The 27,911-nt window shown below is 40.2% G+C and overlaps 1 protein-coding gene across 1 annotated transcript in view; it reads right to left on the bottom strand.

Annotated features, from left to right (window-relative positions):
* NCKIPSD (NCK interacting protein with SH3 domain) overlaps window positions 1-23,691 on the bottom strand; it is a 133,931-nt gene extending 110,240 nt beyond the window's left edge. Inside the window, exon 1 of the mRNA XM_015427977.1 lies at window positions 23,478-23,691. Within this exon, the coding sequence (XP_015283463.1) occupies window positions 23,478-23,648 (171 nt within the window). The 5' untranslated portion in view covers window positions 23,649-23,691. The remainder of the gene's footprint in view (window positions 1-23,477) is intronic.
* Window positions 23,692-27,911: the final 4,220 nt, after the last annotated feature.

The raw sequence follows: 27,911 nt of genomic DNA, 5'->3' as shown, positions 1-27,911 counted from the left end.
TCAAGAAAGAGTATGCAATCCAGAACTAAGAAATAAAACAGTGGTGATAGCAACGTTTAGGAGCAATTATGGGGATTATATAACCTGTCCCGATGTACAGACATCCATGAAGAGGATAGCACAAATGGCCAGCATTCCACACTATGGAGAAGGAGGCCCAAAGAAGTCACAGCCAACGTATGATGATCTCACAGAGTTTTCAAGGCAAGAGATGATCTGAGGTGGTTTGCCACTGCCAGTCTCTGTGCAGCAACCCTGGACTTCCTTGGTGGCCTCCCAGCCAAATACTAATCAGGGCCAACCCTGCTAAGCTTATGAGCTCTGATGAGACTGGGTTTGCCTGGGACAACCAGGTCAGGGTTTTACTCAGAGAACTCTTGATATTACCAAATCTACAAACAATTGTGTGAAATGCTCTATGAATTTGTTATGAGAGAAAAGTTTAATTGTCCTACCAGGAAGAAATTCTGCTCTAGTGACTGGCCACTCCTAAACTAATTGCATAACTAGAGCTGCAATTAGTGAGCTGTTTATGAGAGCAGCTCTTCATAGATTTCATATTAACTACGCCAATGCGAACTGTTGTTCTGGTGGCATTGCAGTGGCATGGTTAAAATCCATCTGAACTGCACAAGGAGTAGAACTAGCCTTTTATATGGAGCTCTGCCCATGCAGATGGGTTGCAGCTGCCTGCTTATGAGGTTGCTGCATATATAAAACTAATCTCAGCATTTAAAAATGGATGACGAGCTCACTGGCCCGCCCCCCCCACTGAATAAAGAGGCTTCTATGACAGCTGAACTACCCTTTTCTTTACCTCGTTCCTGAAGGCTGGGGAAAATATCACAAACAGGAGCAGCAGATGAGAATGCCCTTTCTCAGCTTGCTCTCAGCAGCCAAGAAACTAAACCAGCCCTCCCACCCATGGCCATCTTTGCAGGGATGCAAAACGGGATCCTGTACAGCTACAGTACAATTCAAACCTTCAAAGACTAAAAGCTGGAGCCTGGAACACAGCCAGATGCCCATTAAGTGATTACATGTTTCACTGTTAAGGTAACATATGGACTGTTTAACCCAGCCCTCATTTATTAAACTGGGCTTTTCTTTCCTATTCAGCAACAATTCACTTCCTTGACATAAAGAGTAAATCCCTTTCCCTTGAGGAAGCTTTTAAATTGAATTTTTTACTACTTCATATAAAACTTTCTATCTTCTGCTATAAATTATCCTCTCCCTCAGATGGAATTCTCCATCGTAGTCACGACACTTTCTGCTGTTCACAACTTACTGAAGTATCACTCTCGCACACCGCAATCTTCCAACAACTGGCATTCGCCCATTTACTCAGCTGTGCTGTTCTTGGGCTGATTTTGGTGCCACAACATCTGCCTTGCACTATGCTATTAGCAGCATTTATTTATGCTCTCAATAACTCCAGGCAATTAATTAAATGGTGCTGTCACGTACACACTTCTCTTGCTTCTCAGCTGCTGCACCTGTTAGCTCCATTGTTCCTTCCAAGGGGGTTATCCTAAAAGCCTATGTCCAAAAATTTGGCAAACGGTCTAGACACAAAGGGTTTGCTTACATTAAATTCCGCCAGTATTACCAAAGCTAAACAACTGATTGTTTACCAAACTGTTATTGCGTTTGCATAACTACTCTGCATATGTGGTAAATATTTGATAGAATTAGCAATAGAATACTTACTAGGGCAGGTGAAGTTGAGTTCCCAAAACTGAGGTTGTTTACCAAACTGTTATTGTGTTTGCATAACTACTCTGCGTATGTGGTAAATATTTGATAGAATTAGCACTAGAATACTTACTAAGGCAGGTGAAGTTGAGTTCCCAAAACTGATGGAGGTGGAAAGCGGTGTCAAATCACAACTGACTAATGGTGATCCCCAAAGGCTATTCAAGGCAAGAAGAGATGGACAGAGGTGTTTGCCATTCACTGCCTCTGTATAGCAACCCTGGACTTCTTGGTGGTCTCCCATCTAAGTACACAGCAGGGCCAACTCTGCTTAGTTTGAGATCTGATGAGGCTGGGCTAGCCTGGCCCATCCAAGTCTAAGCTGTACTGGAATGTCTTCTCAATCAGTATACCAGATTATCACTACTGCAGCCCTGCACTTTGTTACTTACATGGGGCTGACCACAACCCTTCCTGGGTAAACAGCGTGATAACCTGCTTACTCTACTGATGCTGTCACAGCACTCTACCACACATTCCCGATCAGAAAAATACAGTTACCACTCTGTAATCTAACCTTTCATCTTTACTGTCAGGGAAATGCGGTAGCATTATGACAACTGTTTGTCCTCTCACACACTACTCACGTCTTACACATTGATACACACTCAGTGGCTTGGGAGCCACATGTGGCTCTCTGACATGTCGCCTGTGGCCAAATGTGGCACCCACCCCATGTTCCAGAAAAGTGGCCAGTAGGACTTGTGGTTGGCAAGTTGTTTGCACCTTGAAACAGGTGCCACTGAAGGACAGGTAAGCTGTGAGCCGCATGCCAAGGACAGACATAAAGGGCACATCCTTTCCAACAACCCCCCTCCTCTGTAGCCTCCCCTGCACTCTCATCACAGCATCCAGGCAGCCAACTGTGAGGAAAGCACCCAGGCTGCAAGGAAGAGACAGAGTAAAACCACCACAACAGCAGCCACCTGGGAAAAGAGAGAGTGGGGTGGCAATGGCTTTATTCTCCTTTCTCCAGGCAAGCTTGCTCTCCCCCTGGGCACTTGAGCAATCTCACTCTCTCTCACTCTGTTGAGTCTCATGCTGAGGAGAGAATGGGAAGACAGAGAGAGAAGCCCTTCACCTCACTCCAAATACACAAGGGCTGTGGGGATAGGAAAGACAACCATACACATGCAGAAGTACTCTGGTAATTACAGAGATTATAGTTATATGTTACATTATTGTATGTGTGGGTTTGATGGGGTAGTGCACAAGACATACAGTAGTCATATAGCCCTTTTCATTAATGGAAATTGTGAAGGTGGCTCTCTATAAGCCATGGAGTGACTACCACTGCTCTAGAACGTCTGTACAGGAACATCTTCTCAATCAATGCACTGGGTTATTAGTATTACAGCTGTGAAATCTATCACTTGCATCTGAAGTAAGGTCTGACCAATGAAAGCTTATTCTGGAACAAATGTTGTTAGTCTTTAAAAAGCCAACAGATTTCTGATTTATTTTAGTGTTGGGACAGGCGACTGCACACATGCCAGATTTGCTACAGCAGCAAGGGTGATCGGGGGAAGAAGAAAACCGATCAAGTTGTATAACCCTAATGCTCATCTGGTTGCTATGTGCCAGATGAATCTATAACTTCAGTAACTTAACCATTTTCACATGCATGTCTATGTCTAAGTAACCTCCTTCCAAAGGGAAGATACATACCTATCACGGTCAGTCTTCCTACTGCAGACATTATTTGCTATATAAACAAGCCCTAACACAAGGCTTTAACTATTTGCTTCTTCACTGCACTATCAATTACAGCTCGGTGAGAATTGAATAATTTGCTCACCCCTCAACGTACAGTATCACCAATAGTACACAATGCAGCAACTACTACTTTGTGGTAAATACCATTCCTAGACTTCAGGGACATATTTCAGTGTCTCCAGTGACCATGATTGATCAGTGATAGATAAATCAGGCTAATATCTAATGAGCTCTCATTTCAAGGAATCTGTAATCTTTACCAAAGAATTGCATTTTCTTCTCCACTCCAATTAGTATAAGACTATCAAACAGTAAGGCTTCCCCACATTTTCTTCATGGTTGCTCTACTGTATTAGACACATATTTAACTAAAAGGTGAATAGCTTAGAACTTTTAAAATGGTCAGTTCTGCAGTGTGCCAAGTCTATATAAGTTACCAAAATTCACATACAAGGGATGACAGAAAAGTCCAACTCCTGTGTAATGGAGCTGGGTTTGAATTTCAGCTGAGAATTTTTAGGGTACCCCTCAAAGTTCATCAATACATGCACTGAAACAGATTAATTCTAGTAACTTTGCTACAGTATGTTGTAAGAAGATGAACATGCATACTCCACTTCAAGCACAAGCCCAAATTCTGCAGCAGTGCAACCCAGGAATTAAATATATTTATTTTATAGCACGAACATTGGGACAGAAAATCCTGTCTGTTTATCAGCATGCTCCCTTCCAAGTCAACATCCACAACTGCAGGCAGGCAGCAGGTGCACTAGTCAGTACAATGCTACACTGAAGCCCAAGCCACAGCAGAAGGCTAAAATAAGTTCCCTAGATCATTGTTCACCTCATCAATACAGAGATGGTGATCAGTCAGACCCTAAATATCAGCAAAATAAATTCAGAGTCATCCGCAAGGAAAATACAATTGTTTTCATGTATTATTCTGATTTCTAGGGTTCAGGTTTAGAATGCCTTAATAGGTGGCAGAGAGTAACGTAAGAGAAAAAGCAAGCAGAAGGAAATGTATGGAGACCTGTTTCATGTGTAGGGATGTTGTATAGAAGGGAAACAGGAGGGATGAGAAAGGGATAATTAGGTGCACAGGGCATGGAACCTCACTTACTGGGAGTTGTATTCAATCATTCATTGGTTTACAAGCCTTCAACAGACACTATCCTCAAATTTCTCAACTGTCCCTTGCAACAAAGTCAACAATGAAATTCTGTAGACACCCAAAGATACTGGATTCCAGAGCTTCATAGAAATGCCCCCAAGCCCAATGAAAAAAACTTAAGTATTAGATAGCATACTTGCTAAACCAGAGCATGTATTTTCCCCCAAAATGCAAAATACAGCTTTGTAAAAGAAGACTTTTAAATAAAGAATGCTGTTCATTTTTCCTAGCAAAAGAAACACCTTAAGGAGGCACCTGAAGGTTACATTTTTTTAAAAAAATACAGAGGTGACATGCACTGGCAGGTGTACCACCTGAATTTAAGTCAGGGACGCCACTTTAAATAATGTTGTCTCAATAATGTTATCTCAACTGTCCTGCTGGGAACTTGCTTCATTACTCCCACTGGGAAGCTGTATCAGTAAAGGAGGGTTTGGCTGTAGTACTCGGAGCATGTGGAGTTTACCTGGAACCTGACTGCATTGTTAATGAAGCTGAGCTATTTTTTGCAACAGTGATTCTCACTGGCAAGATGTTCATGCTTGCGCTCTCTCTCTTTCTCTCTCCTGGCTCATCCACTGTCATTTATCATTAGGTGCAGTGTTCTTGCAGTGAGCATGGCAACATAAATTACCTCTTAGTATCTTGCCATTAATTATTAGTATTATCCTTATTAAATAAAGGGATAGCAAGTACTGAAGGTTCCTGATGCTTTAAAGCAAGTCTTTGGTGGAAAAGATTTGGTCCGTTTCTAGATGTTCTACTGACATATCTGATCTATTAACACTAAACCAAACCAAACCATTAATCTCCATACTGGAAGCAACTGATGCCCACTGGGAAATTATAAAAACCCTGCAGTGCAAACTATTTAATTCCTAGACACACTCCTCCCCAAGGTCTTACACACACACACACACACTTAATGGTCCCTCAATTACGCGACATCACTTGCACAGAGCATTTTCACATGCAAAAGACCCATCTGCCTCCTTGAGTTCTAAATGGTCATGTCAAAAACTAATTCCACTCATTTATACAACAACCCTGGACCAATGCTCCCTCTAAGCTGTGGAGTCTGAGCATAAATTCTACTTTGTAAGCTACTAATATTAAAGTTGTGAGTGAGCGACCTGGCTACTGCATAAATTAGTTTGCTCTGGAGCCATCCTTCCTGAGCTAAGAGAAAAATACGTGAGCCGGAGGCTAAAAAACTGTGAGCTAGCTCACACTAACTCAGCTTAGAGAGAATACTACCCTGGACCCAATTATCTACAGGTCTATTCTTCCAAAAGCAATAAGATTTCCTATACATGTATGTGGGCACTGAATTTCACTTCCCACTGTTATTTTATCAATCCCTTTAACACTATGGAGCAGTTGTGGAAACCTTTGAGATGGCATGAAGTATAAAGATTTTGTTTCTTGTTTAAAAGACTTCATTTAACAAAGTTCCAGAGAAATTAGCTTCACTGTAATCCCTCCTAGTCAGTCCTTACCATATGTATCTGGAGCAGGGTTCACTTGTGATACCTACAGATGAAGAGTTTTGCAACCACCAAAACACATCAAGGGCAGATTCTAATGGGACAACTGAATTCAAGAAAATAATGACTCCAGAAGGGAAACATTTTTTTTTAGAAAATATGCTATGTTGTTAAGTATGGCTGCTAATACTAGGCAAAAAGTCTATGGCAGGGGTGTCAAACATATGGCCCGCAGGCCAGAGCCGAGAGCAACTGACTATGCTGCTTCCTGCTTCTAACATTGCAGCTCATTTTGAGCAATCTCTCCAATTCCCTGCTTCAGAGGAGAGAAAGAAAGCCTTCCCTCAATTGGCTGAAGGCTCCTCCCCCCTTTTCCTCCTCCTCCAGGGAGGGAGGAGGAGGAAAAGAGCCAGGGGGGGGGGGATGGTGTCTTGAGGGACTTTTAACAAGACCAGCAGTTTTATTCCTGGTATAAACTTTTGTGTGCAAGCACACTTTTTCTTCTTCAGAGACAGAGAGGGAGGGAAAGGGCCAGAGGGAGCACGCCAGAAAGAGAGAGAGTGTGTCTCCTGTGACCTATGTTTAAGACCAAAATTATTATTCCAGGTATGAGAGTCTCTCTTATGTTTAAGACCAAAATTGCTTTATCCCAGGTATGTGTGTGAGCGAGAGTCCTGTGTTTAAGACCAAAAATCTTTATTCCAGGTATAAGCTTTTGTGGGCAAGCTCCCCCTTTTTCAGAGGAGGGGGGAGACCCAGAGACAGCACGCCAGAGAGAGGGGGGAGTGAGTCCCATGGCACTTGGAGAGATCCCCCTTTCCATTTCTAACAGATTGGCACCTAACAGCACAGCTTGCATTCCTTATTAGTGAAAGGGAACAAGAGTACAGCAACACCTTAAAAGTTTATTTGTGCTTTGGGACATCCTCTACCTTTTTGGTGGACTTTGAGGTCTTTTGGACACTATTATATTCAAAGGATACAGAGGAGTCTCTTGTTGGATATTTTCCACTATCATCAAATTGTATTTTGAATTTGCAAATAGTGTTTTTGAATTGTGACCACCAATTCTATTGTCTCTTGAATTTATTGTTATTATATTGCAATAGACTGATGTCTACTCTTTACTTGTGAAAGCTATGTATCTTTTTATGGTGTACCCTTGCAGTTTATATTTTTGCATACTACATATGCTTGAGGTCCCTATTGTTTGGCTTAAATTTAATTACAGCAGGTAGAATGATTTTTGCACGGCTCTGGAAACAGGATACATTCCCTAGGATACAAAACTGGCCAAATAAAAGACGTACATTCTAATTAAACTTACTGCTTTACAAAAGAGTTTAGATGGGCAGCAAGTTGGTGCAATATGGCATCCACTCATACAACAGATGGAAGGTGAGTGTTTATAAAATAAGTTTTCCTCTTACTGGCTTGCAACATTGTGGTACTTATGTACAATTATGATACGAAATTCTCTTATATACTTTGCTTGATGCTGTTAATTTTGGTCCTTCATAACTGCTCAAAGCACGTACATTCAAAAATTTGTTATAGTCAAGATTGTGTCTGTAATTGATACATATTCTTTTCTAATTGGAGTGGTGGAAAGTGTCTTCAAGTCACAACTGACTTATGGCGACCCCTTAGGGTTTACAAGGCAAGAGACGTTCAGAGATGGTTTGCCATAGCCTGCCTCTGCATCATCATGACCCTGGTATTCCTTGGAGGGTCTCCCATCCAAATACTAGCCAGGGCAGACCCTGCTTCGCTCCCAAGATCTGATGAGATCAGACTAGCCTGGGCCATCCGGATCAGAGGTAAGTACTCTTTGAAAGTAACACTGCACACAGCACCTCCTCAAAGGATCTCAGAATATGGGCAGGCATATATGGGTGGAAGATGTCCTTCAGGTACTTTGGACCCAAGCCATGTACGGCTCTAAACATCAAAACTCTCTCTTTGTATCAGGCTTGGAAAAAACCAAAAGCCAACACAGTTGATAAACACAATTTAGTGACACGTGTTTGCTGTGCAAGCTTGTGCTAACGTTGTGACTGCCACATTTCTGAGCTAGCTGAACTTTCTGGACCGTCTTTAAAGGTAGCCCCACACAGAACACATCACTGCTGTCCTGTCTCAATGTTACCAAAGGCAAATATGACAGTGACATCATCTGCTTCAAGCCAGTGGTTAATTAACCTGAAATGCAGAATTGTACATTTAGGTCAAACAAATTCCACTTTACATACTTATCCGAATGGCCTCTTGGGAGAAATGTCTTCAGGCCAGCAAGGAACACAGGCATGACTGAATTAACTAGCTACAACAATAAGCCAATTAACAGTAAGTATCTATATAATTGAACAACTCAGACAAAGAATGAACCAGAAGAGCTGGATTTCTGGAACTGAATGTGTTAAAAGAAAGTGCTATTTTGTCTATAAAAGAGCTTGTGATGACATTCATACTGGAGACAAAGCTGGTTTTGTGGGAGCATTGCTGCGTTTATACTCCACAGATCCCCCCTGAAGAGGCTTAACTCAAAACACACAGGGAATATTACTATTTTGGAATAAAGTTCTATTTCTACAACACCATTGTTTTTTCTTCACCTCTAAGAAAAGAGCTAGGCATCTCTGGTGCAATGTGGCAGGACAGCTGGTAGTGGTTAGAGTGATGAACTAGGGCCTGAGAGACCAAGTTTCAAATCCTCACTCTGCCATGGAAGCTTGCTGTGTGACCTTGGCCCAGTCACTCTCCATCAGCCTAATCTACCTCACAGGGTTGTTGTAAGAATAAAATGGAAGAGAGGAGAATGCTGTAAGCCACTTTGAGTCCCCATTGGGGAGAAAAGTGGGGTATAGAAGTAGTTCATAAATAAACCTTAATCACAAGAATAGGATCTAGGCAAATGTTCACTATAAGGCAAATGTGAAAAAATGTGGTGTAATGAGAACATTTGTTTATTTATTTGTTTATTTATTATTTCAAATTTCTATCCCGACCTCCGCATTCTATGTACTTCATGAATTTTACAACATCTGCAATTAGAGGCAGAAAATAGTACACCAACATTAATGTAAACAGGGTGGTGTGCATTTTCCAAAATGATTCAGGAGTCTATATAGAACTCCAAAACATATTTACACAAAAGCAAGCCCCATTAAGTTCAATGAGGTTTATTCCTACATGTACATTATACAGACTTCACTTAGAGTTTCAATGAAAGTGCATATCCTGTAGACATTCAGAACTACAGAAGCTGGAAAATGGTAATTCGATGGTACATAAAAATTCCCCAGCTATGGTGAAAATGGTGACCCTGATAAGGAGCACTTTCAAAGGCTCCAGGCCTTTCTTGCTGTGAGTCAAACAACACCAGGAAAAGAGGGAATTTACTTCTCTAACCTAACAGGAGAAACCATGAGGGAGGGGGGGCTTGATAAGTCAGGTTTCCACCTGGGTTCTGGAAATATCAAGGGCAGTTGAGATAAGGAGGGCTTTTTGCTGATAATGTCAGCTGACCCCAACCAATCTTGTTCTTTTTATTTCTTTTTTTCATAAACCAATTTGGATTCAGTCATCTTTGCAAGATTTTGGACTCCCGGAACTGCAATATTCTGGATATTTTTGGACTCCTAGAACGGTGACTGTAATTGAAAAGACTGGCAGTCTTCCTGCAGCATTTGAAGTCAGCTTCTAATATATAGTGGTAAGAGGAACTGTAATGATTCCGTGTTTTATATGTGTGTGTGCCTTTTTAAAAGTTTAGTTGCATGGCTTTGTGATAGTCTAGAGTGGTTGAAATAGGCAAGTGGTGTGATTGGTGATTGGCAGAAAGGGGGAGGGGTTTTGGAAGTAAAAATTAGTGGATGAACGGGTATGTCAGTCAAGAGTGACAGTTGAAGGATGACAGTTGATGAAGACGGTGGTGGTTAGGAGAGAGTTATGAAGTCTGGGAGAGAAGCAGTTTTGTGTGCTTAGGAGTTAGTTCTGTGTATGAAGAAAAGTTGAATGTATATGAAACAAGAAAGTAAAGTTAAAGAGAAAAATAAAAAGTCTGAGTGACAGGCTAAAGTGAAACAGTAAACGTATATGGCCTTAAGGGAAAAAGTGTTACAAAGTTACATGCCAAGATCCCTGACAGTGAGAGGGAAAAGTGTGTGAAATATCAAAGCAATTGTTTAGTATTTACCCATTCCTAGTTACAGTGTACTACCATATTATTTATGAATTATATCAATAAATCTACTTTTATTTAAGATACCAGTTCTGAAAGAAATACTTCCCAGGACCACATTAGTACCTCGAAAGCCTTAAACCCGACCTACCTACCCAGTGATAGAAATAGTATAATATACAGGTTTGGAAAGCCTTAAATTTCCTGGTGGCAGCCGGATATACACAGTAAAACAAAACATAAAGAACACTTTAAAGGGAAACCCAGATAGGGGGTCGTCACAGGAACTGTCTTCAAAAATTTATGGCTTTTGGAGCAAAGCTTCTGATAAACTTTGATCTTTCATTACAGCTATTCAGCAAAGGATTTATGTAACCGGTTTTAAATAACTTTATTTTGGTAGAACAGTATTTGGCTGCTTTCCAAAAAACTCAGCTTCAATAATAGAGCGAAAATACTAAGTGAGGCTCGTTTTTATATTATTTACTCTGTGAAATATATAATTGGTTATTTTCATATTTATTTTTATTTTCTTATCTTTTTTTTCATCTTCGATGAGAGATGGTTGTTTGAAGCGATCAGTGATTTGGCTGTGATATGACACAGCGGGGATTAATAAAACTTGGTTTCGCCAGATAGTCAGCTCATCGGAAAGACAAGATCTAGTTATTTTCCTCTATTATATATTTTCCTGTTTGGACATGTGATATTTCCCAGAATGAAAAACATGAAAACATTGGGGGGGGGTTTTTTGCCCTCAAGACTTTAGCTGAATCAGCATACCGGGAAACAAAACTAAGACACTACTTTCCCCCCTCTATTTCCATGTTGTTCCCCCTCCCTTTCTCCCTCCCCCCTTCTCATTTATCACCTCTCCCCTGCTTGACTATACTATAATTTTAATAGAAAAAAATGTTCTGTTGGTGATAGATTGATGTTTGTGATTTAATGATTAGAATGATTAGAAGATAAGATACCTTTCTCATCTATAGCATATTTATTCAGAACATTAATTAAATTTAGCCACTTTTTATAAGAACTGTGGAGAATATCTTTTTATTCTAATGGGCATATACTTTAGTTATTTAAATCATATAAACTTTGTTGTGTATTAGATATATGCATAGAAAACAGTATATGGAATGATATATGCAAAGTGTGTACAATATTTTTAAAAATAAAGGAGCAAAGAGAAAAATGGCAACAGGAACACGTCAAAGAGACAAAGAAAACAGGACTACAGGTGAAGCAGATGAGGACCAGAGGAATGAAGAAATGGTGGGAAAATTATTGCAAATATTGGTGCACCAAATGCAACAATCTGAAGAAAGAACTCAAAAGATCGTCCAAGATTCAGAGAAAAGAAGCTTAAAGAATATCCAGAGTATACAGAGAAATATTCAAGAATCTCAGGAAAGAATCCAGAAGAACATTCAAGAAGCATGTCAAAAGATATCAGCTGGACTATCAAAAATTAATTTAAAATTACAAGAACAAACATAAGAAATTATAACAATTAAAGAGAAGGAAAAAGATAATGACACACGTTTAGAAAGGCAGGGTCTTTGGATTGAGAAGGGAAAAAAATTGAAAACCTGGAAACTCAATGCAGATCTAATAATGTTTTAGAGGAATTTGGAAAAAAGCTTTTGTGATTTACTTCAGAATTATTTGAAGGTACAGAAGACTTTCCTGACACTGACCAAATTTTTAGTGTGAAATCAAGATTTGCATTCAAGAATAAGCTATCTCAAGATATATTGGTTTGATTCACCTACAAGAAAATGCGAGACACAATACTAAAGAACCGAAACCTGACAACAGACTCCCTGTGAGGTAGGTAGGGCTGAGAGAGCTCTGAAGAACTGTAAGCGTAGGACTTAACATAGAGGAACAGAAAGAAAACCTCCAAATAATTCATAGGAATCTGCTAGTAGCTCAAAGCAAAGCTCACAGACCAAAAACTACGAAGAAGAAACAAGCATAGAAAAGAATAAATTGGTCGTGGCAATAACATCAGGGCAAAATGGATAAATTAAAAACAGTATCAATAAATAACAATGGACTCAATTCTCCTTCAAAATGCAAAAATCTTCAATTAACTGGAAAAACAAATTCTAATATTATGCCTACAAGAAACTCATATAAAGAATACGAACACATTTTAAACAACAAAAATTACACAAAGCATATCTTGCTTCAGCACAAAATAAAAAATGCAGAGTAGCTATTTACATAAACAACCGACAGAAGTACTAGAAGAATTAAGAGGCTCTGACGGAAGAGACCTAATTTTAAAAATGAGACTCCCGGAAGGCAAAATATGCATGATAGCAACAATATATGCACCAAATGAGGCTAAAGTTAATTTTTTTGAGAATTTTTCCCCAACTACACTGGATTTCCAAGATAAGGGAATAATGATTCTTGGAGATATGAATGGAGTACTAGACACAAAAAAGACAGCTCAAGGAATATTAAAGGTGGGAAATTACCTAAAAATGTACTTCACATGGAAATGTTGGAATTAGAAAACTCCTGGAGGACCAAACATCTAAAGGGCAGATACCTTTCCTTCTTTTCAGACAGACAGCAAACATATTCAAGAATAGACATGTGTTGGATATCAAAAAGATTGACAATGAATTTAGAAAAAGTAGAGATTCAAAGACATTTCCAGACCATAATTCCATAAAAGTAATCTTGCAATGGAATAGAGAACCAAGAAGAAGATGGAAATTAAATTATACTCTTTTACTACAAGATGATGTAGTAAATAATTGTAAAAAAGATTTGGAAGCTTTTTTAAAAAAAAAAACAGAGAAGGAATGTCCAGGTACAATTTGGGAAGCAACTAAAGCTTTTATCAGAGAAATTTTACTAGCAACTGCTGTTAAAAAAGCAAAAAAATGTTATAAAATAAACAAAGATAATAACAAAAAAATCAGAGATTGGAACAAGAACTTAAAAACAATCTTAATAAAAACACCAGCAGAAATGAAAAACAATTAAAAAATAGATATCTTAGAAGTAGAGGAGGTACAGGAGAAAAAATAATTTCTACAACAAAGATATTTTGCATGTGCAAATAAACCTGGCAGATATCTGGCATGTTATCTCAGGAAGGAAAGGGGGGGGGGAAAGTAACAACAGGTATAAAGAAAAGAGACCAAATCACATATGCAGAAAAAGAAATACAGGAACAATTTATCAGTGTTTGCCCAGGATAATACAAAAATAAGTTTGTTTCAGAAGAAAGAATAAGAGAATATTTAAAAAAGATCCCGATTGCAATGTTTAAGTCAGAACACAGAAAAATATTAAATAAAACAATAACAATTCAGGAAATCTCTCAAGCAATAAAGAACATGAAGAAGGATAAAACACCAGGACCAGATGGGTTGACAACAACATATTATAAACATCTTGAAGACGTATTAATAATACAATTACAAAACGTTATGAATGAAATAAATGGGGGAAAAACAATACAACATGGCAAGAGGAGTATATAACGCTAATACATAAAGAGGGAAGTGGTGCTTTGCTACCATAGTCTTATAGACCTGTTTCTCTGTTGAATGTAGACTACAAAAATTTTGCCACAATCATGGCAGAAAGATTAAGAAAATACAAACTAAATTTAATACACTCCAACCAAACAGGTTTTGTACCAAAGAGATACCTGAAAGATAATACACGATTTATAATAGATGCAATCAAACTTGTGAATGAGAAAGAAAGCAGCATTTCTATTTATAGATGCAGAGAAAGTGTTTGACAATCTTTCTTATTGAATGTTTTACAAAATATAGGCTGTGATCCTGCATTTTGGAGCTAGATGCACAGAATATACTCAAACCAACATCAAAGATTTTAATTAAAGGGAAACTAACAGAAGCAATTTCAACTGAAAAAGGAACATGTCAGGGATGTCCTCTACCCTTCATTTTTTATACCAGCAATAGAGATTTTAGTAGACAACAGAATCGAGAGAATAAAAGTGGATGATGCAGAGCTCTGCAACTTACCTGGCTGTTTCTTGCTCTGACTGAGGGCTGCTGGGAGCAGGAGGTGGTGCTTGTTGCATGTGCCCGCCCCCTGGGTTCTTTACTGCTGGAGCTCTGCTCCTGTGCACTCCTGCAGGAAATGACCCCTGATTTCAGTCATTCCCCCCCATCTCTCCTGGACAATTTTACACCACACATAGAAATGCACAACCCAGGTTCTCTCATCCTTTCTTTCTGGTGCCCCCCACCCATTCACACAGGAGGAGAGGGGGGGCTGGTTTTATTTTTGCTAAACTCTATCTCTTTTTTTTCTCCTCTGTCCACTGCCTCTGGGTCTTTTTCTTCAACTTCAGTAGAGGAGGATGGTTTTTCTCCCCACCCCCACTAAGCACTGACATTTTTATTTTTCCAAAGTGCTTAGCAAAAAAAGAGAATAAAAAAGCAAAGCACACTTCTTCCACTTCTTAAAAACATTGGATTATAACACACAAGCGCTTGCCTAAAAGTAGGGGGGGAATGGGATTTGCGCAGCTTGCGTTGCACTACCAATGCCCCCCACCCAGCATGCAAAACTGACCAATAAGGAGTGGGAGGAGTGACCTCAATGTGGGCAGGGGAGTGGCCTCTGAGGGGCCGGAAAAGGGTGGGGGGATCTGAGGGAATCTGTACGCTTTTGAATGACTTTCGGCTTGGAAGCAAAGCAAGGGGAAAACCCACCACTGAACCACTCTCAAAAAACCCGGGGAAACAGCTCACAGAAAGCAAACTGAGTGCTGAAGGGAGGGGAAATAGCATGGCAGGGAGTGAAACCTTGTAGTGGGCAGGCTGGGGACTAGGAAGCTGTCCCAAGATATAAGGGCACAGGGAAGAGGAGCCGAGAAACTGCAGGAAGTGTGCGGAGCAGCCAAAGGGCTCAGAAAGAGGAATCTGAAAGAAGACAAGCTAAAAGGACCTTAAGAAAGTGGAGAGGAGACAGAGAACTGTGGGGAAGGAGGGCTAGGCGAAACTGGCTGTTCCAGGGGAATGCAATCACAGCATCTGAGCTTAACTCCCAAACTATGTTTTTTCATACAAATCACCCCAGGCTGGCTTTTCCCAAAACCTTGGCAGAGAGGCTGTAATCCAATTGCTGTGTTATTATTCCACATTTTTTTTAAAAAAAAAATCCGTGATGATCTGGTTTAAAGCCACTTGTGTTAGAAGCCGAGGGCTGGTGCACGGCTCAGTCTGTGTGCTCTTGGCATCTCCTTCAGACGTTCTCTCGAGCGCATGCCCTTGAATCCACAAGAAGATCTGAAAATAGCCAAGGCTGGAACAGTTTTTGCTGTGTCTCAGCACTAAAGACGGTGCCTGGGTATATTTAGCAGCTATTGCCACTGAATTATCATTCACCCGTATCATAATCGAGACATTTTTTAAGCTTCTTCAGCATTATCCGTCTTGTTGAAGAGGACTTTGGCTGGGCTGAATTATGGTTGGCCAAGGGCAGCTGGGACGTATGCGACACTGCTGTTCAAAGTTGTCTCCCACCACCATGGAGACAGCCAAGTGCAGTTGGCCGTCAGTGAACATGGCTCAGCAGATTTTTATCAGACTTGTTCAAACAAAATTTGGTACCACTGACCTCCACGCTATGGACGTTATGATTCTTGTTTAAGTTACAGTAACTTAGGAAAGACACATGCTAAACATTGTGCATTTATTTGTAGGGGCAAGAAGTGTCCTGGATGAGATATTTTGCCCTCTTGAGAATGTCTTGTTGCTTAATAATACAGGGGAAACTGTTTTTGAACCAGGTGGCCGTGCAGTGCAATCCTAAACAGAGTTACTCCAGTCTAAACCCATTTATTTCAGAGGGCTTAGACTGGAGTAACTCCGCTTAGGATTGCACTTTTAGTATAGTTTCTTCCAGAGCAGACAAAGAGGAAGCACTGTTTTGGGGGGAGTTTGGATGGTGACAGAACAGCTGTACTGAGACCGTCAAAAAATGGCATGCTGATTTGCAGAGGATCCTAAAAAAAATTGAAAACCTGGAAACTCAATGCAGATCTAATAATGTTTTAGAGGAATTTGGAAAAAAGCTTATGTGATTTACTTCAGAATTATTTGAAGGTACAGAAGACTTTCCTGACACTGACCAAATTTTTAGTGTGAAATCAAGATTTGCATTCAAGAATAAGCTATCTCAAGATATATTGGTTTGATTCACCTACAAGAAAATGCGAGACACAATACTAAAGAACCAAAACCTGACAACAGACTCCCTGTGAAGTAGTTAGGGCTGAGAGAGCTCTGAAGAACTGTAAGCGTAGGACTTAACATAGAGGAACAGAAAGAAAACCTCCAAATAATTCATAGGAATCTGCTAGTAGCTCAAAGCAAAGCTCACAGACCAAAAACTACGAAGAAGAAACAAGCATAGAAAAGAATAAATTGGTCGTGGCAATAACATCAGGGCAAAATGGATAAATTAAAAACAGTATCAATAAATACCAATGGACTCAATTCTCCTTCAAAATGCAAAAATCTTCAATTAACTGGAAAAACAAATTCTAATATTATGCCTACAAGAAACTCATATAAAGAATACGAACACATTTTAAACAACAAAAATTACACAAAGCATATCTTGCTTCAGCACAAAATAAAAAATGCAGAGCAGCTATTTACATAAACAACCGACAGAAGTACTAGAAGAATTAAGAGGCTCTGACGGAAGAGACCTAATTTTAAAAATGAGACTCCCGGAAGGCAAAATATGCATGATAGCAACAATATATGCACCAAATGAGGCTAAAGTTAATTTTTTTGAGAATTTTTCCCCAACTACACTGGATTTCCAAGATAAGGGAATAATGATTCTTGGAGATATGAATGGAGTACTAGACACAAAAAAGACAGCTCAAGGAATATTAAAGGTGGGAAATTACCTAAAAATGTACTTCACGTGGAAATGTTGGAATTAGAAAACTCCTGGAGGACCAAACATCTAAAGGGCAGATACCTTTCCTTCTTTTCAGACAGACAGCAAACATATTCAAGAATAGACATGTGTTGGATATCAAAAAGATTGACAATGAATTTAGAAAAAGTAGAGATTCAAAGACATTTGCAGACCATAATTCCATAAAAGTAATCTTGCAATGGAATAGAGAACCAAGAAGAAGATGGAAATTAAATTATACTCTTTTACTACAAGATGATGTAGTAAATAATTGTAAAAAAGATTTGGAAGCTTTTTTAAAAAAAAAAACAGAGAAGGAATGTCCAGGTACAATTTGGGAAGCAACTAAAGATTTTATCGGAGAAATTTTACTAGCAACTGCTGTTAAAAAAGCAAAAAAATGTTATAAGATAAACAAAGAAAATAACAAAAAAAATCAGAGATTGGAACAAGAACTTAAAAACAATCTTAATAAGATGGAAAAAACTAAAAATCTCATAGCTAGGAAGAATCTCTACAATTAAAATGAATGTGCTGCCAAAACTAAATGTTTTGTTCCAAATGTTACCCATATATATATAGAAGGAAGACTATTGAAAGACAGTTAAATGAATTTATATGGAAACACAAAAAACGAAGAATAAGCTTAAAAATATTACAAGACGAGAAAAAGAGAGGAGATTTGGCAATCTCAAACATAAAATTATATTACCAAACAGCAGGTCTGGTCTGGATTGTGGACTGGATTAAAAACCCAAAACAAAGAATAGTAAAATTAGAATCAGCAGATCTTGATGAAGGCCTACACAATTACTTATGGATTAAGAAATCAACTAAAAACACAAGAACGAAGTCACATAATAATAGATGGACTTTTGAGAATATGGTTTACATGCCAGAATTTTTTCAGCCCCTCAAATGCTTTGCTTATATCCCCAACAGAGGTTCATTATGATAAGAACACAAGAAATAAAAATGATTTTTTTAACATATGGCAGGATGATAAACACTTAGGGGGAAATCAGGTCTTGGCAAGATACTAAAGATGAAGGTATATCCATTCAATGGTTGATATATTATCAATAACTCTCAAGACTAAAGGAGTTCATGAGTACTGAAGGTGGAGTTCTAAGAGATGCAACTGAATTTGAACAGCTGATTTATTTATTTATTAGATTTATATCCCGCCCTCCCAAGGGCTCAGGGCGGCTAATCATATTTTATATGATTATAAAATAAAAGGTGCATTTATTATGATTGATACATAAGAAACAGCAAGAAACAGAAGATGAACAAAAGAAAAAAATGTATGATTAAGTAGATGCAAAACCTTAAAGAACAGATATCTATGCAACAATGGGAATGACTATGGGAAAAAGATATCAAATTCAGTCAGTCAGACACTAAGGGAAATTGGTACAAAATGTTTTTCAGATGGTGTATGTATATATACACACACATCTCTCCCCCCCTCCCCACCACTCCAAAGGACATTGAGAAAGCACATAAAAACTACAAAGGAAAATGCTGGAAATATCAAGACATAGATAGAACCTTCTTTCATATGTGGTGGACTTGTAAGAAAAGCAAAAAAGATATATGCAGTTTAAATTCCCAATGGAAGCCAAGAGCATGCTATTAGATGCTCTGCCTAACAAATTACCACAAATTTTAGAAGAGCTATTCAAATACATGGTGACAGCGGCTAGAACTATTTACACAGTAAAATGGAAACTAGACACCAGTCCATGTTTAGAAGAATGGGAAAATTAACTTCTGAATATACAGTAATGTCAAAATGAACAACCTATTTGAGAGACAGGTCTATTATGAAATTTGAGGAAAAATGGAGTGTACATTATGTGTATTATGCTAGCAGGAGACAAACTTAAAGTGAGAAAATATCATATACAAATGTATAGCAATTACATAGAAATAGAATTAAAATCTGTTCCAAATGTCATATCCCAAATATAAATGAGTTCTCTATATGAGATATATAACAGACTTTCCTTTGCACCATGATCTACTACTAATCCATTAAAGGTTCTAATGAATATGGAGAAGTGGCGAAAATATGTTATGTTGAATACGTAGTAATGATGAAACCATTGTAGTCAAAATAGATTAGTTACGAAGTTTGAGACTTAAAACTTAAATGATGAATACAATCGTATCCCAACAGAAATAAGAATTATTGTATTTTATATATAATACCTTAAAATTATAATGAAGGGGATGAAATAATTCTGTCCTATACATTATGCACTACATGATTGTCTTTGACAAGCATAGTTATGTTGTATAACCCATTTATTTTCATGTTTCCCGTTTTCTTTTCTGTACCTCCACTGTTTTTCTAAAATAAATAAATAAATTCCTCACTATGGCAAATAATTACCATGTATCTAAGTTAGGGATTAGTGGAGAAAGTGCAGCTGTATTTTGGAATACTGCATACAGTTGTGGTCATCATAAGTGCTGAAAAAGGGTAAACAAAGTTCTAAAGGGGTTTGAACACATTCCCTGCAAGCAACGACAAAGTAGTATGGGGCATTTTTGTTTAGAGAAATGATGGGGCGAGGGGCAATGATAGATGCTAATAAAATTATGTACAGAGGTTTATACAATTATTATTCTTAAAAGGGAGAACTCCCCCCCCCCCAACTAGAACTTCAAGGTCCCCAATAAAGCTGATGAGCAATAGATTCAGGACAGATAAAGCAACTACTTCTCACACAGAATGTCTGCCTTGTGAAACCTGCTGCCATTAGATGTGGCGACAGCCATTCATTTAGAGGACTTCTAAACAGAATGAGACAAATTCATGGAAATTAGGTTCACCAATGGCTACTAGCCATAATGATTAAACAGACCTGCCATTTAACAATTTGAATACCAGTGTTGGGGGGACGGTTAACACCAGAGGAAAGCTTTGGCCTCCGTGCCATGCTTTTGGCTTTCCAGAACATCTGGTCAGCCACTGCGTAAAACATAATGCTATGCTATATAGTCTATAGGTCTGATACCATACAGCAGTTCTTGTGATCTTAAATGAGAATGTACTAGCTCAAAAATTCTATCTGAAGCAAAGTTACACAGTTTCAGAGTATGGGGCTATAATGCAAAATGCTGAGGGTAGAAAGCTGGTACCAAAGAGCCAATAACAACAGCAGCCTGGGGGAAACCCTTTAAAACAATCACTGTGTGGAAAGCTGTTTACATGGACCATAACCAGGTGCCTCACAATTTGTGTTCAGAGAAAGCAGGAAACTGAATGATGGAAAGAACACAGGCCCAGGTGGTAAGCAGAACTGGGCCAAGCTGGGAAAGAGGAACATGGAAGCCTCAAGGGAAAGGGGCAGTCAAAGGGATTTGTGCGTGTGGCGTTTCACCCCACAGATGGCTGGACCTCTAATCCAGAAGCTGCCCAGTGAAGCTCCACTCAGAAAGCTTGAAAGAGATGCAAAGCAGGAATTCCTTTTGAAAAATATATTTAGAGCAACTGATTTGCTTTTGAAGACACAGGACCCTCCTTTATCAACAGCTTGAACCTAGCTCAATGCTTCTTCCGGTAGAAGAATTTTTACCCACAGAGTGCAACTTTCTTGCCTCCTACCATCCCACTACAGGCCAAAATGCTACCCCAAAGGAGCAGCATTCCAGGGGCCACTTTTGGCTGCAGCATAAGGAAGGAGGCAAGAAATTCATGCTCTGTGAGAGGAAATCCTTCCACACAGGGAAATGTTCAGCTGGATCTCAAGGGAGCCACCATCACTCCACCTGTCACACTCTTTTTTTCTGCGGAAGAATAAACAGGAAAAACCCTGAAGCTGATGGCTGACTGACCCACATTCAGTAAAAAGTGCAAAGCAAACTGGTTATTTACAACAAGGAAAGAATAGCAATATGACTTATTTCAGGCCATTTTAAGCTATGTTTCACCTGGTCTTTAAAATAAGGCAGCAGCTGATATACAGAAAAACAGGACAAACACAGGAGGAGAAGCAGACCGATCCATTTTACAATTAAAATGACTCAGTACACCATTTTCATTTGTGCTTTAATTTTCTAAATAAATGGACGACATTAGGGCCTATTAACCAAAGGAGAAAATCATTTTACTACAGGAGTCTGACTATGAAAGGCTGTCAATGCACAGGGATAATACAGGTTCATGCAGATACAAGTTCTCTAAAGCATGGATAGAAGCATTTGAGCATTTCAATGTATAAATTATCACTATTATACACACACACACAGTTTCTTTAAACAATTATTTCAGCCTCAGCTTCTAGCCTCCAGCATTAGAAAACACTTTGACCCAAACTGTGCCAATTCCAAAGCAAATTCTCATTTTAGTGTTTAGGCTTTCGCTAGGAATTTTCCTCTAAATACACCCTCAAACAGGAGAGGAGGGTGTTCTCGCTCATCACTCCAACTCCTATTTGGGCTGAAGCAATCTGTTCTTTCACTTTCCATAATTGCTAGCATGTCTGACTTAGCTATAATTACTGCCACTATTGTTACAACATTTTTGCAGGCTTAGCCGTCTGGCCCCCTCATCAGTAGTTGGACAGACCTGTTATTAGCCTGGCTCTTTTCTGTTCCACATTAGCAGAAGGCTTGCACCAAGGCCATTTTCCTGTGTGCTAAGAGTTGTAGAATGCCAGCTCCAGAGAGACTTTCCAAATAGCTATCTGGCTGTGGGTGGGTGTGTATCTGGTGCGTACAGCAACATAATCAATTAATAAGCCCTGCACAATTTGTAACGGCTATCATCCAACATAAAAGTCCTCTCCAAAAATTTCCTGTTGCTTCCTTTTTGCCTCTCAGTTTCACAGGTGCATCTACATTACTTCTGTGGTAACACACATCAACTTTAACAAACCATTTATTGTGTACATGAAGAACAGGTGCCACAGAGATTGGGGAAGGCTCAAGGTTTTTCTCATTATGTGTATGGGAACATACTGTAAGTAGTTTGGGCAATCCACACCTGCCACTATTCGAACACCCTTTTTTTTACATGAAAACCAGTACCTCATTAAACAGGTGATCATTTTCACCAAGTTCCTTGGCCACTATGTCCCTGTGCACCAACACTTTTTGTTTCCCTTCATCTGGGACACTGTTCTCTTCTCCATTCATCTTTCCCAGCATGCTTTCTCTCTCAAGAAACACTGGAATGCACATTTTTTTACCTATGTACCTATCTCCACCAACACACCTAATGTAATCACATACAGGAAAGGGGATTCTAAGAGTAGTAACTAGTCACTAATGCACAGCCGCTACTCACATACAGCAAAGAGCATTCTAGGAGTAGTAACTAGTCACTAATGCACAGCCAAGTCAAACTTCAACAAAAGAAGTCTTAACAAAGGCCCCCCCAAAAGTGCTACTTTCTGTAGAAAGTCATTAGACCACTGGACTCAAATGTTGTTCTATTGCTTCAGACTAACATAGCTACCCACCTAAACCTACAGAGCCATTAGTAAGTCTATCTCTTGGTGTTTCTCCTGAAGTTTCCCTACATTCCCAGTCACCTTTAAACCACTCAAGTCTTGCCTTTGACCCTACTTTGTCACAATTTCCATGAAGACAAGCAGCCTACTTTTCCTAATGCAGATCCACTTATTACACATTGGTGAAACCAGATTTTTTGGCTTCAGTAAGACAGTAGGGTATGTAGCTGCCATGAATACTGCCACTGAGCTTTAAGAATGCCACAAGGCACACAAACCATCCCTGACATGCACCCAGACACTCTAAAATAGAAGACTGGGGGCGACATCACACTTTATACCTTTTCTTCCTTAAAAAACAACAACCAATGACACCACACGTGCCACAATCACACACACGTGTGTAGCCACACTTCTATATGGGGCACACTTCTATATAGGGCATCTTCCTGACACATATGAAGAAATAAACGTGTAATCATGACAGGTGACAACCTACACACCGGTGTCACTCCATTTTCCAACAATTAGAGGAGAATGACCCATGCGTGCCTCACTTTCCTTCCTTCGTCAAGACACCATACCTCCCCGGGAGTGCTTAAGGTACCTTCACCCTCTCGCCCAGCAAGAGAAGCGCTTGATTCGACTCCGCCCTCCCCCCAAGCACGAGGAAAAGGAGGTGGAAGGCGTGAGCCTGCGCGGGTCAGCCCTCGCCCGCCTTTTGCCCCCTGCCTGACCTGTAGGCGCTGCAGGTATGAGGCCGGCACGTAGCCCGTCTCCCCGGAGCCCGCACGGGTCACCAGCCACCAGTGCTGGTTACTGCGCTCCAGCAGCAGGAAAGTCTCGCCGGCGGCGAAGGCCAGAGAGCTGGGCTCGGCCGAGCGGAAGCCGTACAGGGCCCGGTACATGGTGACAGGAGAAAGACGCAGCCGTCCACACACCAGCCCGGACAGGCCCTACGGCCAAACAGTGCAGCTGCGGCCGCCGGCTCCGGGTGTAAACACCGCTCCGCACGCTCCTCCCCCGCTCCAGGCTTGCGTCTACGTCATCGCGTAGCCACGCCCCTTCCTCATTCTCGAAGGATCGGCGGGACTGAGGTGACCCCTGCTGGACGGCTCTGGGGACTGAGGCCGCCTGCCGGCGCGTCTAGACCCACAATTGAGTGTTTCTTTTTAAAGAGAGAGAAGCGGGATAGAAATATTCTGGAAAATAATTAAATACATACATGACTCGCTTCGGATCAGGACAAGAAGCAGGGATTACTTCAAGGGGGGTGCGGTCACAACCCCCGAGCCCAAACATTCGGCTACGTTTTTCCTCCCCCAGTTTTTAGGCGCAGTGTACTCATGCAGTTTCACTCAGAAATAAATCCTGTTTTATTCAGTGGGACTACAGTTGCTAGCTTTGGGTCGGGAGATACCTGGAGGTTTTCGGGGTAAAGTTTGGGGTGGGACGGGATTTCAGCAGGGAATAATGCCATAGAGTTCACCTTCCAAAGCTGCCATTTTTTCCAGGGAAACTAATCTTGGTCATTAAATCAGTTGTTATAGTGGGAAATCTCCGGGTGCCACCTGGAGGCTGGCAACTCTTAAGTTGGGTGTATTTCCAGGTTAGTGTTCTTAGGCTTGGAGCCCACCTGATGCTCCTCTAATGACCACTCTAGTTATTTTCCCTCTTAACCTTCCTTTCTTGTATATCTCTAGCATCTCTTAAGTCACTCCTCCCACCCAACCATGATGCAGGTAGTGTCCCACTCCACCTTTTTTCTTCACCGTTTTTGCAGGGGAAAGAGCAGGGCATTGGATATAAAGAACAATCATGGAGACAAACTGAGCATAAAATTAAAAATAAGCAATAATTTATGCAATATGTATTTAAATTATTTTTAAATACAATTCATATTACAGCCCCAGCCCACAAAATCAAATACTGTCCAGGACGAGAAAAAATATTACTTTATTAGTTGTTGTAGATTTTCTGGGCTGTATGGCCGTGGTCGTGGCATTGCAGTTCCTGATGTTCCGCCAGCAGCTGTGACTGGCCTTCGACAACAAATTGATATTACTACTACTAACAGCAATTGCAATGTCGCTTGGTGCGACTGACAGGCTAGGGTCAGCCTCTCCTAAAGAGCAGCCAATGAGGGCGAATGGAATGTTGAGAGAAGAAGACTTGGAAAACAGCAGTTGAAAAACTATGGTTAAGGGGTTAGCAGTAGAGAGCAGATGTCAGCTTAAGGGATGAGGTGAAAAGGGTTTTTCTGACTGGGGGGAGCTGTATAGAATGGCTGCTTGGAACAGGCTGAAATTAGTAAATGTGTAACTCAGGGATCAGTGGCTGATTAAAACAGTGTTTGAGCCCTAACCCCAATAGCTCTGTGTGAGGGCTGATTATTAAAGGGGTCTGGGGGGCTACCCTGTCTGTGGATGTCTCTGGAAGTGAGAGAGAGAGGACCTGAGATGCAAGAGGCAGCGGGCGTCCCCCTCCTTGGGTTGTCCCCTATTTACAGCCTGGGTCTGAGATCCTAAACTTTACAGCTCTCTGGGAAATTTATTCCCAGTACTATTAACCACTGGCTTTTATTAGAGCTGTATGCTTTATATGTTTTAATGGTTTTAATTCTATAGTATTTTATATTCTTGTATTTATTTACACTGTTGGAACCTGCCCTGAGCCCGTCAAGGGGAGGGCGGGATAAAAATCCAAATAAATAAAAATAAAGATAATCATGACTCTCTGTAGATATTAAAAGAGACAAGAAGGATGGAAAGTGTGACCCATAATCTGAAGAACAGAGGTTGAATAGGGTGGTAGCCACTCTGAGTGAAGAAGTTGTGACATAGTTGTTAATAAAAGGTGCTTAGGACAGGAATCTCATAGAAAAAATGGTGTGGCCTTTATAGTCAACAAGAGAGTGAAAAAGGCAGTACTGGGATACAATCTCAAAAATGACAGAATGATTTCTGTCCGATTCCAAGGCAAACCATTCAACATCACAGTAATCCAAGTCTATGCCCCAACCACTGATGCAGAAGAGGCTGAAGTAGACCGGTTCTATGAAGACCTACAACACCTCATAGAACTAACACCAAAAAATGATGTCCTCATCATCATTTGTTGTTGTTCAGTCGCACAGTCGAGTCCGACTCTTCGCGACCCCATGGACCACATCACGCCAGGCCTTCCGGTCTTCCACCGTCCTCTGAAGTTTGCTCAATTTCATGTTCGTTGCATCGATGACACTGTCTAACCATCTCATCCTTTGCCGTCCCCATCTTCTTTGACCTTCAATTTTTCCCAGCATCAGGGTCTTCTCCAGTGAATGCTCCCTTCTCATTTAGTGGCCAAAATATTTGAGCTTCAATTTCATTATCTGGCCTTCCAGGGAACAGTCAGGCTTGATTTCTTTTAGGATTGACTGATTTGTTCTTCTTGCAGTCCAAGGGACTCTCAAGAGTCTTCTCCAGCACCATAGTTCAAAAGAATCTATTCTTCGGCGCTCTCTATGAATCAAGGTAAGCTTGACGTGGTCAAAAATGAGATGGCAAGACTGAACATCGATATCCTAGGAATCAGTGAACTAAAGTGGACAGGAATGGGCGAATTTAACTCAGAAGACCATTATATCTACTACTGTGGCCAGGAATCTCGTAGAAAAAATGGTGTGGCCTTTATAGTCAACAAGAGAGTGCAAAAGGCAGTACTGGGATACAATCTCAAAAATGACAGAATGATTTCTGTCCGATTCCAAGGCAAACCATTCAACATCACAGTAATTCAAGTGTATGCCCCAACCACTGATGCAGAAGAGGCTGAAGTGGACCGGTTCTATGAAGACCTACAACACCTCCTAGAACTAACACCAAAAAATGATGTCCTCATCATCATAGGGGACTGGAATGCTAAAGTAGGAAGTCAAAAGGTAACTGGAATAACAGACAAGTTTGGCCTTGGAAAGCAAAATGAAGCAGGGCAAAGGTTAACAGAGTTTTGTCAAGAGAACACACTGGTCATAGCGAACACCCTTTTCCAACAACCTAAGAGGCGACTCTACACATGGACATCACCAGATGGGCAACACCGAAATCAGATTGACTATATAATTTGCAGTCAAAGATGGAGAAGCTCTATTCAGTCAGTAAAAACAAGACCTGGAGCTGACTGTGGTTCAGATCATGAGCTACTCATTGCAAAATTCAGACTTAAACTGAAGAAAATTGGGAAAACCACGAGGCCATTCAGGTTTGACCTAGATCGCATCCCTGATGAATATACAGTAGAGGTGAAGAATAGATTCAAGGGTCTAGATTTGATAGAGTGCCTGAAGAACTATGGACGGAGGTTCATGACATTGTACAGGAGGCAGCAATCACCACCATCCCAAAGTGTCATAGATGCAACGGACATGAAATTGAGCCAACTTCAGAGGCGGCGGAAGACAGCAGGGCCTGGCGTGGTCTGGTCCATGGGGTCGCAAAGAGTCGGACTCAACTGTGCGACTGAACAACAACAAAAAGGACAGCAGCAACATGTATAAGGTGCTAGCTATATAGAAGTATGATCTTTCTTCCTCAGAGTAGAAGAAACAGAGAAAATATGTTCATGTGTGAAAATTACTGAGTACTTCTCTTCTGCTGTTTCCACACCAGAATCATTCATCTCTCTAGGTTTCAATTTTGAAGTTTTTCCTTTTCATTCCATGTCATCACAATATAACAACTCATCATTAACTTTGGCAGCCCAGAAGAAAAATCAAATTTAATTAAGTTCCTATTTACCCATACTGTGCCTGTGCCTTTCAGAAGTGTCTGATATAAAAGTACTAAAATAATGGTTGCCCCCTATAGATCCATAAATTTCAATATAACTCAACATCACACTAAAAAAAAAGTATAATTCACTTATAACCAAATCTCTCACAGCAAAACATTCCCCAGCAATTTTCTCATTTCAGTGATTTCATTATTAAAAAGGCATTATGGATGTAGCCTCTGAACTTAAGGTGTCTAACTTTATTCTAGTTTGTTAAGAATGCTGTTATTACTGCATCATGATGATTTGTTTCTTCATTTATAATACCATAATAAAGCAAATGTATGTTGCTGTCAACAAAGCCAAAAAAAAGACTCTGTCTGGATCCATAAACTTACTTGCCATCACTAGTGTCTATA

Source organism: Gekko japonicus, unplaced genomic scaffold (assembly GCF_001447785.1).
Source record: "Gekko japonicus isolate JY-2015 unplaced genomic scaffold, Gekko_japonicus_V1.1 scaffold980, whole genome shotgun sequence".
NCBI lineage: Eukaryota > Metazoa > Chordata > Lepidosauria > Squamata > Gekkonidae > Gekko > Gekko japonicus.
The sequence above is the reverse complement of the archived record's forward strand: the minus strand, read 5'-3'. Positions and strand labels throughout refer to the sequence as shown.